General features: G+C 44.2%; 1 protein-coding gene across 3 annotated transcripts in view; it reads left to right on the top strand.

Moving 5' to 3' along the window:
- Positions 1 to 15,193, top strand: part of AOPEP (aminopeptidase O (putative)) — a 562,421-nt gene that overhangs the window by 227,136 nt on the left and 320,092 nt on the right. For all 3 annotated transcript variants that reach the window (XM_088470083.1, XM_088470081.1, XM_088470080.1), the window contains exon 6: positions 662 to 851. In XM_088470083.1, the coding sequence (XP_088326209.1) occupies positions 662 to 851 (190 nt within the window). The remainder of the gene's footprint in view (positions 1 to 661; positions 852 to 15,193) is intronic.

Below are 15,193 nucleotides of genomic sequence, written 5' to 3'. Positions count from 1 at the left end.
TCCAATATATACACTACTTATAGTGGACAAGGTTTGCAGCCTTAACAAGATTGTGCTCAAAGAAATGGTAGTCCTTAGAAACATAACAAAATCAGCTATATGCTACAGTGATTATTAATTCAGCTCCAATGTGGTAAAGTAAAATATAGTTGAAAATATATTTCCTGTAGGAGGTAACTTCATGCATACAAAATAATCTGGAACATTACAGTATATTGTCTCCTACCTAAAGTTACATACTACGCTATAATTATCATAGATGGTGTAAATATTTATAGAGATATGATTCTTGTATATATGAGGAGGAACTCAGACAGGGGGGTATATTTCATTGTCTGTCTACATAATATTAACGCTGGCTTTTTCTTGTTCCTATTGCTATTCACAATTAAATTAATAGCTTGTGGAGATTAATTCAATGGATAGCAAAATATGAATATTTATTTCCCATTACTTGTTGAATGGCGCCCAATTTGACAGTGCATTGTTTTGTGTTCCTTTTTACGGATGTCTATGCTGCAAGGGCTTGTCAGGACCTATCATCCACATACTAATGATAATAATATGACAAAGCTAATAAGAGTACATAATAGCTGTGGTGTTCATGTTACAACAAGACTACCACCTAATATGTCATTTGCTCTCTATTCCCATTTCCCAGCCCACATATTATCTATCTGTCTCAGAGTGTACTGTCTGGAAGAAATCAACTATGCATTACACGTGTATGCCATGAAATCGCACATGCTTGGTTTGGGTTGGCCATCGGTGCACGTGATTGGACAGAAGAATGGATAAGTGAAGGATTCGCGACACATCTAGAAGATGTATTCTTAGCAAAGGTTCAGAAGGTAATATGATCATATAAATGTTTCAGCCCATCCAGTTCTCCTACATGACACCAGAAAATGTCAGTGACAGCCTATTTTCGACAAAAAGTAGTCACATGTTCCTGCCCTAAATGTGTCTCCAACCACACAGTCATGGATTATTACATGGAGCAGTGGTTTCTACAGTTTATGAAGAACTTACATATATCTTGCAAAGTACTTATTAAGGAGTCTATTTACTAAGGGGAGAAAAGGGGAAAAAACGCTAAAGGCAGAGAAAATCCCTGTACATACACTTCTCAGTATGTACTAAAGGGATTTTCTCTGCCTGTAACCTGCCAGCGCTAAGTGCAGCCTACAATATCGCACTGCACCTGGGGCACTTAGCGCTTCCATAGACATCTAGGGCAGCGCTAAGTGTCCCAGCTATTACTAAGGGGAGAGGTCACTTACAGTCGGGTGTCTTCTCCAGCGGTGATACTGTCACCTGTAGCTGCCGATATCTTCTTCTCCTCCCCGGAGAAGCAGGACTTGAGCTATATCAGTTTGGCCGTTTGTAAATAAAGTTTGTTGCAAAAAAAAAAAAGTTGCCGCTGCCAGTGATGGTGAGTCACACAGGGCTGTCAGGGGAAGGGAGTGTTAGCTGTTACCGCCGAGGGGGTGACTTAACGTTCACCCTCCTCGGCTGGTCTATTTTTAGTAACAGCTGTGTTAGCCAGCTCCTGCTTCACAGCGGTAGCAGGCAAAGCAGGAGTGGCATTAACTCCACGATATGTGGAGTCTTAGTAAATAGACCCCTAAATCGATGTCTAGTGTGTACCGACCTCGTTAGCGATGCGTCTCGGCAGAGCGCCAGCATCGGCAAGTGCATACACACTTGCTGATGCCGGGAGCGACTGGCGCAAGAGTGGGGTCATGCTGCATTCTGTAGCATGGCCCCTGCTGACGATGTCACACGTCGGACCTGCATGCAGGCATCGCCAGTGACATTGAGGGTACACACTAGACACTGTTGCAGACATGATGCACTCTAAAAAGATAAAAACAGTACAATAAAAGATGGGTATTAGATTTTTATATGTTTGGCTTAGGGACGTAACTAGGGGCTTTATTTACTAAGCATTGAGTTCTAAAACCTGGCCCTTTTGATCGTGTTTATGTCCATGCTTACATTAGCCATTTTTTTCTAGTAAAATAATTGCCCTTTTAAATTTTGCGCATAAACACAATCGTATGCATCAGCTTTTAGAACCTGACGCTTCGTAAAAAAATCCATAGAACTTTGTAGGCCCAATAGCAACATTTTGAAGGGAGCCTCCAATGCTTCCAGAGAGACACATCTCTACGTACTGTAGCAATTGTTTATTTTATGCTCCATAGTAGTGCCCCTAGTTCACATAGTAGCTCATGTTCACTTCATATTATAATAAAAAGTGGCACAAGTACAGTACACTGTTTTGAATATACTAATACAGTGGCAAGTAGCTTGTACACTGTCTCCTTTCATAATCACTACAGCATCATCTGTTCTGATTGCACCATTCGGCACTGATGCTAATGTCAGCTGGGTGTAGGATAGACGAGCTCCCTAAGCCCCTGGGGCCTATAGCAATGACACCCCCTGCACCCACTATAGTTATGCCCCTGCTTTAACTGTATCTATGCTAGTAGCTATCAATTCTACATGCATAAAGGGCCAAATGGGATACAAATAGACTGAATTACTTGTAAATGTCCACAATTCTTTAGGTCAGCAATAGTCCTATGTAGCAGTGGATTTGTGGTCCAGTGGAAGGCCTTTGAAAACCTTATGTTTAAAGAAGACTTTCAGATCTGTCAAAACCACACCATCAGTCTGTGTATTTTTTTTCTTTACCGGGACAAGGAGGTATGGCAACTCCCACTCTAATTAACATATACTAATGTGGTGCCCTGATTCTGATAGATTTCCAAAAAATTTTATATTCACACTACTTAAAAAATAAATTTTTGACATTGCCTTTACAGACTGTTATCTATCAATCATTGAATTCTATATCACAAAAGGATCACATTATAAAATGTCAGAATTAATTATTAATCTTAAATGCTACTCTTCAGAAGGAAATATACAGTGCCTTCTAGAAGTCCTACAGCAGTAAGGTCAGAATTCGTTAGTTGTGTTGACAGTGTGTTTTTGTTGCAGCATGTAATTCCGCCCAAGCCACTGTTGGCCCTTTACTTTACATAGATCAGAGGAAGCCATGCATGCCTAAGCCAATACACTACCATCTAGATTAAAGTTATTTGGGCTGTACGATTAAAGCCCGCTGATCTTGCCCCAATCACATGACATTGAGGTGGGCATAGTTTCCATTGTTCTCATGCAGCCCCCACCTACTGAAGCAGCCCAAAAAATGTCTTGAGCCAACATTATAGATGGATGTGTTGAATTAAAAAAAAAAAAACATGACAACATCCTATTTCAATTTATACATTAAATTAAAATAACTACAATGGTGGATATATGCTTTAAAAAAAATGCACCCTAGTGACTGGAGCATGTCCTCTTATGTGTTTTCTCCTTCTGTCCATGCCTTGAGTAGCTGCAAATGAGAGCTCACTATCCTGTGAGTTTGACAGTTCCTGAAATGATAACTGCCAGGCACAACATTTTGAAACTGCTGTTACAGTAGGCAGAGATGTACAGGGATTTACTATAGAGTGGCCATGTCATGTTTTAATGGTTCCCGGAGGATACAGTGGTAAAGAAGAGGCAGAGAACATTGTCTACTGTAAAGGTGCGTACACACGTAACGATTTGTGTAGTTAACGATTTTCGTTAACAATTTCCCTTCAGATTTTCCCTTGAAAACAAATTTATGTAATGAAATGAATGATTTTCACAACGATGATGGCTGTGCTTAGCTGAAATCGTCATCTAGGACAGTCAGAATAGGGCGATGTATGATAACTACCAACTACAAACGGGATCTCGCATTGGTAGCTATCGTTCATCGTTTTGCCAATGAAACTGTACAAATTTTTTGAACATCTTAACAATAACGACGTCGTTAACGACAAATCGTCAAAAAAATCGTTACGTGTGTACGCACCTTAAGTTGTCATTTTCGGGTAAACTTGTTTGAACCACAGATAAAGGTAAATGTTGTGATATGATTAATGTACAGTATGTGGTTAAAGTCCTATATTTTCTCTCGGTAGAAACAGTGGTACTCTCAAAAAACATGGCTTTGTTTTGTCAATTTACTCAAAATCCCACTCTTTCTTTGTTTAAGTATCTGCACCATGAAACACCAGAGACAATTTATATGCCTATCTGAGCTATTTTATTTTACCTAGACACATGGTCCTTACAAAGAGTGCAACGTTCCAGCAAGGTCCTTCCCTTTCCTCAGGTGCAAGTAATTAACTACCCAGGGGAGCATATAAAATTGCAGTGTAAGTGTATAGCCTTAAAAAAGGAAAGATTAAATGGTTTGAAAGAGACACAGGCCGGCAAATATTATGATGGGGCAACAGGCTAGCAACATTTGAGATCGTGTAAATGGGTCGATCGAGGACACAGAATTATAATGTGAGAGCTGGGGGGCACTGGCTGGCAAAATGTGTGAAGGATTACATGGGTGAAGTCTTATTAAAAAAGAATTATAGTTTATACATTCATTGCTTAATATTTACATAAATGAAATATAAAGGGAAAATAGAAATACAAAGTGAGAATGTTTTTAAGTTAGCTATAATTTTAAATAAAATGGTGGCTATAATAATTTTGATAATTTTATATTGAAGAGTGTGGAGTAACTTCTTTACCTTGCTCATGTTACTCTAAGAGATCTTTGACAACTAGCTCAAAACATTTTTTGAAAGCATACAGGCATTACTTGTTTTGTTTTTTTAACAGAAGGATAGCATGGCAGATGCGGTTAATATGCAGACGATTGGGATGCCGACTGCCGGAATCCCGATCACCGAAAGAACACTGGCGCCGGAATCCCGACATGCCCTGAGATGCCGACATCGGAATCCCGGCAGCCGTCATCCCGATCATAAGGAGACCGGGGCAAGGTAAGTATTAGCCGCGGGAGGTGAGGGTTAGGTTTAGTTGCCCCGGGGGGACTTAGGGTTAGGCTGCAGGAGGGGGGGGATTAAGGTTAGGCTCCAGACAGGGGGGGTTAGGTTCAGGCACCACCGGCAGGAGGTTAGGGTTAGGCACTAAGGGGTTAGGGTTAGGCACTAAGGGGGGAGGGTTATCTTTAGGCACTTACCGGGAGGGTTAGGTTGCGGGGTAGGGAGGGTTAGTATGAGGGTACAAAAAAGGATGGTTAGGGGGTAAATATGACAGGGGAACAGTACTCACCGTTCCCCTGTCAAGTTTCCAACCTTCGAGATGCCGCGTTGGCATCTCCTCCGTCGGTATTTCATACCGATTCCAGCATGACCACTGCATTCTCTTTAAAGCTCCATTTCCACAGGGTAAAAAATTACATAATGTATTATTCTTTTCCCACTAGCCAGTGCACAAGGGCTCCTCTGTACAGTCGTTTTTCCCAAGGCTTCTTTGTTCCTCTTACAACCCCAAACAAAAAGAAAATGGGGGTGGTGTAAGTGGGAGAGCCGATTACAAACCACAATCAAGAGATTTCAGCTTGTGATTATTAATTAACATTTAGTTATTTATATAGCATGCACATATTCCTCAACACTTTACAGAATATTTCAGTTATTCACATCAATCCCTGTCCAGTAAAGCTTACAATCTCTTAGGCTTTAGGTAAAAGCAGGGGGGTTCCGGTTGCCTGGAAACCCCCCTCCCCAGCCCACACCATGACCACAATAGAAATAGTAATATAGAATTTTACTAGTGCTGAATGTTCTTGTCAGTATCAAATGAAATAATCAGCACCACCTGTGGATCTTTTAACATGAGTCAGCCAGAAATAAATACACCAAATAAGAGATCTGGAAAACATGCTCTGTTAGGGGTACACTGCTTTAGACCATCAATAGGGTTAATTATTAATACCATATAATTATACACTATCCAATGCATAAGGAGACCAATATGTACATATATGTCCAGGGCAGTGCTAGGTTCTTCTGCTGCTTCCCCAGACTCCCGGACTTGCTCCAATGCTCTGGAATGGTGCCACATCTGAAATAAAAACATTCAGTTCAGGCATGATGGCCATACTGCCGCATCTAATGGCTTACTGCAGTGGTTCCCAAACTTTTTCAGTTCAAGGCACCCTTAGGGTCTACTTCATTTTTTCAAGGCACCCTTAAGCCAAATTTCTTACCGAGCGGTACCTTTTTGACCCAAGTAGTTCGGTCAAAATTACGTAATTAGTATATAGGTCAGGACAGAAATACTTTTGTTTCCCCCCACCCCCCTCCCTATAGTTAGTATACATACACTGCCACTCATAGCTGTTTCCCCCCCCCACACACAGTTAGTATACAGTGCCAGTGCCACTCATAGCTGTTTCCCCCCACACACAGTTAGTATACAGTGCCAGTGCCACTCATAGCTGTTTCCCCCCACACACAGTTAGTATACAGTGCCAGTGCCACTCATAGCTGTTCCCCCCCTATAGTTAGTATACAGACACTGCCACTCATAGCTGTTTCCCCCCACACACAGTTAGTATACAGTGCCAGTGCCACTCATAGCTGTTCCCCCCCTATAGTTAGTATACAGACAGTGCCACTCATAGCTGTTTCCCCTCCCCACAGTTAGTATACAGTGCCAGTGCCACTCATAGCTGTTGCCCCCCCCCTCCCTATAGTTAGTATACAGACAATGCCACTCACAGCTGGCCAGTGCCACTTACAGCTATTTCCTCCCCCTCCGTATAGTTAGTATACAGACAATGCCACTCATAGCTGTACAGTGCCAGTGCCACTCACAGCTGTTTCCCCCCCTCCCTATAGTTAGTATACAGACAGTGCCACTCATAGCTGTTTCCCCTCCCCACAGTTAGTATACAGTGCCAGTGCCACTCATAGCTGCCCCCCCACCCCATAGTTAGTATACAGTGCCAGTGCCACTCATAGCTATTTCCCCCCAACCCCATAGTTAGTATACAGTGCCACTCATAGCTGTTTCCCCCCCAACCCCATAGTTAGTATACAGTGCCACTCATAGCTGTTTCCCCCCCACCCCATAGTTAGTATACAGTGCCACTCATAGCTGTTCCCCCCCCACCCCATAGTTAGTATACAGTGCCAATGCCACTCATAGCTGTTTTCCACCACACACCCCTCCCTATAGTCAGTATACAGTGCCAGTGCCGCTCATAGCTATGCCCCCCCCCCCCACCCCATGGTTAGTATACAGTGTGTGCCACTCATAGCTGTTCCCCCCCAGCTCCCTATAGAAGCTAATGTTACTTATCTTTACTACAGAGCATATGGGAAAGATTTCTGGACTGCACAACCTGACTATATATATGATGGGAGGTGCTACCTGATGAGACTAATTGCAAGCACAGAAACAGACAAATCTCAGGTGCACAACTCCAAATTATTAATAATATATATAAATGCAATAAAATTTTGCAATCTAGAGAGGTTTTTAGCATAATCATGGCCAAGGTTATGGGCCTACCCACCATATCCAGGTAACCTCTTTCGGGAAGGTCCCTATCATACTAGGGTTCAAATCCGGAGCGCAGGACCCCCCAAAACCGACCCAGCCAAGCTGCCCCAGGGCACCACCATAGTAAGAAAAGTGCAGTGTAAAGAGATAGTTAGGAGCAGCTGCAGCTGCATATAAAGAATGAAAGTAAAAAAGTGAAGTACATATATATTAAACACACAGTGAAGGGTTAAAATGTATTATAAAGGAAAATGTGTTATAATGCGGTGCCCTGAGACAGATCAACCAACGCAATCCAGGGGGACCCACGCCCCAAAAATGAACCTGTTTTTTAATGCTTTTAATTGTTTATGTACTGTTTAGAATAAACTTTTATATTTAGCCCTATAAATTGGGTAATTGTTTCTATTTCAGTACAATCTAATCTCTAATGAATGGTCAAATTATATACAACCAAATAACACTAACATCCGTATTGCTTTTGTGTTTTCTGAAGGTGCTGTTCCTACAACTTGTGTTGTTTGGGGCAACATTATTGCCAGTAATTTGTGCATTATATGGTAAAATTCACATTACTGTAAGATTGTCAAAAGCCTATTAGATGCAGCATTTATTTGATTTGTGAGAGAAAACCCACACAAATACAGGGAGAACATTCAAACTCCACACTGTGCCTTGGTTCGGAAATTGACGAACAAGTTCAGCATTACAGGACTCACAGAGCACCTTGAATCACTGCTGCTTGTAACAGCCCAGGCCCGCACACAGGGAGGGTTTCTGAGTACCCAGAAGCCCCCCTGCCCGCCGATCAGTGGTGATATCAGTAAGTGTAGTGCGGACCACAGTGAATGCGGTCCGCACTACACAGTTACATACACACTGCAGCCGAGTAGTACAGTTCACTCGTACTACCTGGCGGCGGTGTGTTTGTTTTAGCAGCCAATGAGAGTCAGACAGACTCTCATTGGCTGCTGCATCCATGGGGGAACTGGACTGGAACTCACTCATAAGCTCCGCCTTCTGGCTCCCGCAGTGGGTGATGGGACAGCCGTCATGAGCGTTCCGGACTGCTCATAGTGCAGAGCAGTCCAGGAGGAAGGAGCGGACAGCAGCAGGTATGGCAGGAGTGGGGATTCAGGTGTGTTATTTTTCTTTTTTTAGTGTGTGTCTTATTTATGTAAAGGGCACTGCATAGGGGAGACTACTACTGGGGGCACTATATAAGGGGCACTGCATAGGGGGGGTACTACTACTGGGGGGACTACTACTGGGGGCACTGCATAGGGGGAACTACTACTGGGGGCACTACTGGGAGCACTGCATAGAGTGCACTACTACTGGGGGCACTGCATAGGGGACCACTACTGGGGACACTGTATAAGGGGGACCACTACTGGTGGCACTATATAAGGGGCACTGCATAGGGGGTACTACTACTGGGGGCACTGCATAGGGGGGACTACTACTGGGGGCACTGCATAGGGGGGACTACTACTGGGGGCACTATATAAGGGGCACTACAGGGAGCACTGCATAGAGGGCACTACTACTGGGGGCACTGCATAGAAGACCACTACTGGGGACACTGTATAAGGGGGACCACTACTGGGGCCACTGTATAAGGGGCGATGCATAGGGGGAACCACTACTGGGGGCGCTATATAAGGGGCACTGCATAGGGGGTACTACTACTGGGGGCACGATATAAGGGGCATTGCATAGGGCGGACTACTACTGGGGGCACTGCATAGTGGGGGCTACTACTGAGAGCACTGTATAAGGGGCACTGCATAGGGGGAATCACTACTGAGGGCACCGTATAAGGGGCACTACTGAGGGCAATGCATAGGTGGACCACTACTGAGGGCACTGTATAAGGGGCACTGCATAGCGGGAACCACTGCTGGGGGCACTATATAAGGGGCACTACTGGGGGCATTGCATATGGGGGACTACTACTGGGGGCACTATATAAGGGGCATTGCATAGGGGGGACCACTACTGGAGGCACTACTGAGGGCACTGTGTAGGAGGCACTACTGAGGGTAATGCATAGGTGGACCACTACTGTGGGCACTGTATATGGGGCACTACTGGGGGCACTGCATAGGGGGACCACTACTGGGGGCACTGTATATGGGGTACTACTGGGGACACTGTATAAGGGGCACTACTGGGGGCACTGTATAAGGGGCACTACTGGGGGCACTGCATAGGGGGACCACTACTGGGGTCCACTGTATAAGGGGCACTACTGGGGGCAGGGTGGTCTTTAATAAATCATGCTGCTTGTATTCATTTGCTGCTGCATTCATGTCTTTTAATGATAGAGGAGTGTGTGTGTCTGTCTGTGTCAGACAGTGTGTGTGTAACCCATCATAGAGTGGTATATTTTACTGTAGTGGTCCTAAATCCTGTGTAAGGTGTATATTTCTATCTATCTGTATATTTATTTATTTGTGTCTAGGTGTTTTTCACTGGTTCAGTAACCAAGAACTTGGAACCCCCCCCCCCCCCTTCTAAATCCTGCATTTGCTACTGCAGCCCACAGAGCTCCAGACTATTTTACATAGGTGATAGTGCAGTTTTAATGTGGTCTAATTGAATTTTCAAATTGCATTTGATTGCTTCCAGCATCAAAACATTTACATAAATATACAACATTTCTCATTTTTAGACGATAGTTCCCAGCACCAATGACCGTTGAACTGCAGTGTATGCGGATGCTTGAGCCGCTTCAGTAGCTGTGCACTTGGTAACAGGGAAACAACAGAAGGAGGGATGATGTTGAATCTGTTTTATTTGTGACTCAACTGGACCATTTATGTGTTGTTAGATGCTTGCCAAAATCAAATACTGTGGATTTGTCATAGAATTCCATGTAATTCATGGAATATTGAATAACAATTCTATTTTTAATAAATGTTTTTTAATGTTTAATGACAATACTAGGACGTTCTTCATTAGTTTACATCCACAGCTGATCAATTGCTTATCTCCTGGTTTTCCAACTGATTTGGCTTCGGAAACACCTTCTCAGTCTCATTGCATAAAACTCTCTCCCTCTCTTTCTCCAAGCATACCATATCATGGGTGTAACTGCCATAGGTGCAAGGAGTGGAGCTGCTTGTCAAAGTATATACATTTTTCACCACATAGTGGTACATAGGGGCCCTTACAAACTTTGGCCTTTAATTACCTAGTTACGCTCTGCCTCCTGTACTGTACAGTATATCCCCTTATTTCCATAGATGTCCTCTAATTTGAGCATGTTAGAAAGGAAACATTCCAAGCACTCATTTTCTGTGAAGTCCTCACACGCAGACATGTGACGCATAAGCACAGCTCCAAATTCACTGTTTTACAACCATCTTGCCCACAATGAGGTAGTGACATGGAACTGACAGTGCCACTCTGTACATTAGCCCTGCACTGTTTGTCCATTTATAAAGTACATCTATACGTATTTATTGCATTCTCTATAGGGATTCATTTTCATTATTTGTTGCTCCCTTCAAGCTCCATATGCACTCTGTTTACCCTGGAGCAAATGAAGAGGACTTAACTGTAGATTAATTAAAATTAAACTAAAACACAAAACTAACCTTAAAAGGAAGGGTGACAAATAATGAAAACACATTTCAACGCACTGTGGCCCTGATTCAGAGCCGGAAGCTCTGAAAGAGTGCTCGCTCTGAATCAGGGCTTTTTTTTGTTTTTGTGCGGCCTCCTGGCCGCTCGCATAGCTGTGGGTGACCACCCACAGCTATAGCGAGCGGCCATAATGATGGTCGCGAGCCGGAATCTCTCCCCTGACATCACTTGTGATGTCAGTGGGGCCGCCCCCAAACGACAGGCGTTCTCATGGGAACACCTCCGTTTGGGCAGCCACCCCCCCAGGCCGCCCACCAAAGGGGGCCAGCTGTCACTCAACATTGACAGCTCGCCCCCTTTGTTGCAAGCGACGGAGTGGCCGTCGCTATCCGGGTCTCGCGCATGTGCTCTGGGCCACCATCGACCCGGTTGCGAGCCCTCAGCGCTTGTGACCGGGTCTGAATCAGGCCCTGTATGTTTTATAAAGTGAGCGATGTATTTACACAATTTGGAGAATAATACTCCTTTTGTATGACAAATTCGACACAGTTAGAATCTGCACTGTTGACACTTTATGGGCGGGGGGATTCAATTGGTTTTACGTGGTAGAATCCCCCGGCTAATCTGACAGAAGCTATTTAACTAAGAGTGCCACATTTGCCCATTATTTTTACTCGCACCTTCCAGAAGTGGCGAGCAGAAATCTGCCCAACATCTGGCTTTTGAAAGCCCGAACTGCCATTTGGGTAGTGCGCCCAGCAGTTCACCTTACGCGGCTAATGGGCGCCTGCAGGACAACTGAATAGCTTCCGTTACTTTAGATAGGAGCTACGTCTGCGAAGAAAAAAATATTGAATTATCCCCTCTGTGTCTGAAATGTATAAATATATAAATCGATCTCATATATATTCTGTCAAACAGCAGTAAAATACAAGGCCTGATTCTGAGTTGGTAATAAAGCGAAAAAGAGCAAGTAACTATGCACCTGGGCAAACCATGTTGCAATGCAAGGGGTGCAAACACATTGACTTTTTTTTGCATGTAGCCACAAATGCTGGGAAGCATTATTGTTCCACAGCAATTTAGAATTGAGCTAGGATACACCCTTCTCAAATCTAAATCTCCTTGCACATTTTACACCTCCCCTACCTGCATTGCAGCAAGATTTTGCTCTTTTTTACTTTGCTCCCACCTCAGAGTCAGGCGCAGAATGGAATACAGGCCAGAAGCACATCTGCAGACTATCCTCATCTTTGACTCAAATTTTATCTGAGAGAACCATCACCACGCCATCCCACATTTAGCAATAACATGGAAAAGCTCCATCCCTTTTTTATTTTAACTACACAAATTGTTTCCATTATATTCCAACATGGTATTGTGTGCTATAAATACAAAATGTAATATTATTGTCTCTGCTTTTAATTGTAATGACAGGAAATGTAGATTTGAGTGATTATATTTGCACAAAGGGGCATAAATGTCATCATACAATTACAAGGAATAAAAAACAAACGTAACATTTATTTGTGTGTGACTGAAATTGCGATTCCAGTTTTATTTTTGTGATCAACCTGCAGAGATCACACTGACTGTGTTTAATTTAGAAAACCAGCAGATACTCTATAGCAGTGGCTTCCAAACTTCCTTGAATCACGGTGCTAGGGGCGTATCTATAATAGGTGCACCCATTTATTGAATACTTACCTCTCCAAAGTCCCGCGTCGGTGGTACCATTGCTCTACAAATTGGCTAGTATATGGCCTCAGCGGCCATTTTCCCGGCGTTTTGCGCAGACACAGTAGGGAAATCACCGGGAAAATGGCTCCCGCACCACTTCCTCGGTGACTGTGGCATAGCACTACAGTTTACTGTAGTTACCGGAGTCTGGTGTGCTCAGTGTGCAGATGGCTGCCGGGCAGAGAGGAGGGGGCCCTAGACGGAGACTGCCCACTGGCCCTCTCCTCTCTTAATACGCCCCTGCATGGTGCCCTATAGAATTGGCATTTTTTCATTGCACCCCTAGGACAAAAGTTTATTTTTGAGAAGTTCAGAAAAAAATTATAAATTAAATAACCTGTGCTTACTGTACCTGTCATTCTTAGGTTCAGTTATGTGATGGTGGACAGGGTTGTGCTACTGTTTGTCCATATCTTATATATAAAATTCATTGGTCGGTTTGTTTGTTTGTCTGTCGGTCCGATTATGCATTTGGACACCCCTGCAATTGGGATGAAACCAATGCGAGGCTAGTCCATTTGGATCCTGGTCAGGTTTTAGGGGGGTTAGGGTCCCGTTCGGACCTCCTTTTGGTGTACCCCGGGCAGAACTTTGACCTGGGGAGCCTGTTCTGAGCCTTCCACTCAATGGATTTGGACAAAAACTTCACAGAGTGGTAACATTGGATTCCAGAAGATATACTAGGGGGTTGAGGTCCCATCAGACCTCCCGTTGGTTTACGCTGGGCAGAGCTTTAACCGTGGGAGCCTGTTCTGGGCCTTCCACTGGATGGATTTGGATGAAAACTTCACAGAGGGGTTGCAATTGGTCTGGGATGCCTAATTGAGTGGTGGGGAGTTCCGGTCACACCTCACGGCGGAGTGTGCTGGGAAGAACTTTGACCCAGGGAGTCTGTTCTGGACCTTCCACTGGATGGATTTGGACGACATCACATGATAAAATGTAATAACTTGAAGACTTAAACCCAGGCAATGCCGGTTACTTCAGCTAGTATTTTATAATTGACAACCACCAGTGTTGGTTTTGCCTATCACATCGTCCATAAATAATTTGATTTGGTCTTGGACAACCAACCCATGACACACTTGCATGTGCCCCGTGGCACTGTAGGGTGCCATGGCACCTAGTTTGGGAACCGCTGTTATATACGAATATAGACCGAGTTTGCTGCATTACTGCAGGATATATTGAAGATTATGCCTGATATTACAATATGTGTGTGCCAGAATTGAGAGTAATCCCTGACAATCATTAGATAAATATCATCCAATTAAATTAAGTGCGACAGTTGTGGCCGCAAGTAAGTGTGGCTATATGCTACACTTAAGGTGCTGCCGGACTCGCTGATTTTTGTACAGGGCGAGATTGAACCAGGACGGGGGGGGCAGGTTGCGATGCCTTTGGTGTCGTTTCCACACGGTTGTAATGCCGTCTCCTACCCCTTGCACCTAATTGAATTGACCACTATGTGTCTTTGTCATGATTAGACTCTGTATGGGCAGTTTTACATAATCTTGTGTCATTAAATCAGATGCCAAAATCACAGGATCTCTAATCCTGTCACTATGGGCCTGATTCTAGGTTGCATGTATTGCGGTCGCAATTCCAGCTTCTTCCATTAATCAGAAGTCCTATGCGTCCATTCATCTGTATTCTGAGTCGGACGCATCTATAGGACAGCACCGCCTTCAGGGCCTGATTCAGAGCCGCTCATAAGCGGCCCTCGTTCGCTCTGAGCGATGTTCGCACAACTGCGCATGCGTATGGGTCGTAATGCGCATGCGCGAACGCAGGCGTGGCAAACGGTCAAAAGGGCGTTTAATGGGAGTGCATAATTAATAAAGGAGCGTCATCGACCACGTCACTTGGTTGTCTTTTAGCCTGAACTGCTCGCAGTGATAGCGCCAAGAAAAACCTACCACAAGCACTGCGAGCAGTTCAGATGCCTTTCAATGTACCCGATTAATCTAATAAATACCGGAGATGACGTGTGTTGCGAACGGCAAAGGGGCGTCTTTACAAAATAGCGAGCGCATTTTTCGTTCGCTCGCTCAGACATAGAGGCGTCAACAAACCGCAAAGAGCGAGCGCACAATTTAAATAGCCAGCCCCTTATTTGGAACGACCGTCCGCAAATAGCGTCCGGCTCTGAATCAGGCCCTCAGTCCTCCAGCCGAGATAGTAGTCATTATCACTACCAGCACTTAAACCTACCCCATACTTGGTGTAGTATGGCATCAACTTTGCAAAAGTTCAATTCAGAATATGTCGCAACACTGTATATACGCTCACAGGCCACTTCTTCTATATGCCATCCAGTACAGACCATTCAGCCATACGTGAGAGGTGACTAAGATGCATGTGACTGATAATCGATCACAGATGCTCAAAGTTGTGCATTTACATTAGGCCACACCGCAAACAGAGG

Source organism: Taudactylus pleione, unplaced genomic scaffold (assembly GCF_031769625.1).
Source record: "Taudactylus pleione unplaced genomic scaffold, aTauple2 ptg000095l, whole genome shotgun sequence".
NCBI lineage: Eukaryota > Metazoa > Chordata > Amphibia > Anura > Myobatrachidae > Taudactylus > Taudactylus pleione.
This window is presented reverse-complemented; position numbering and strand designations above follow the sequence as displayed.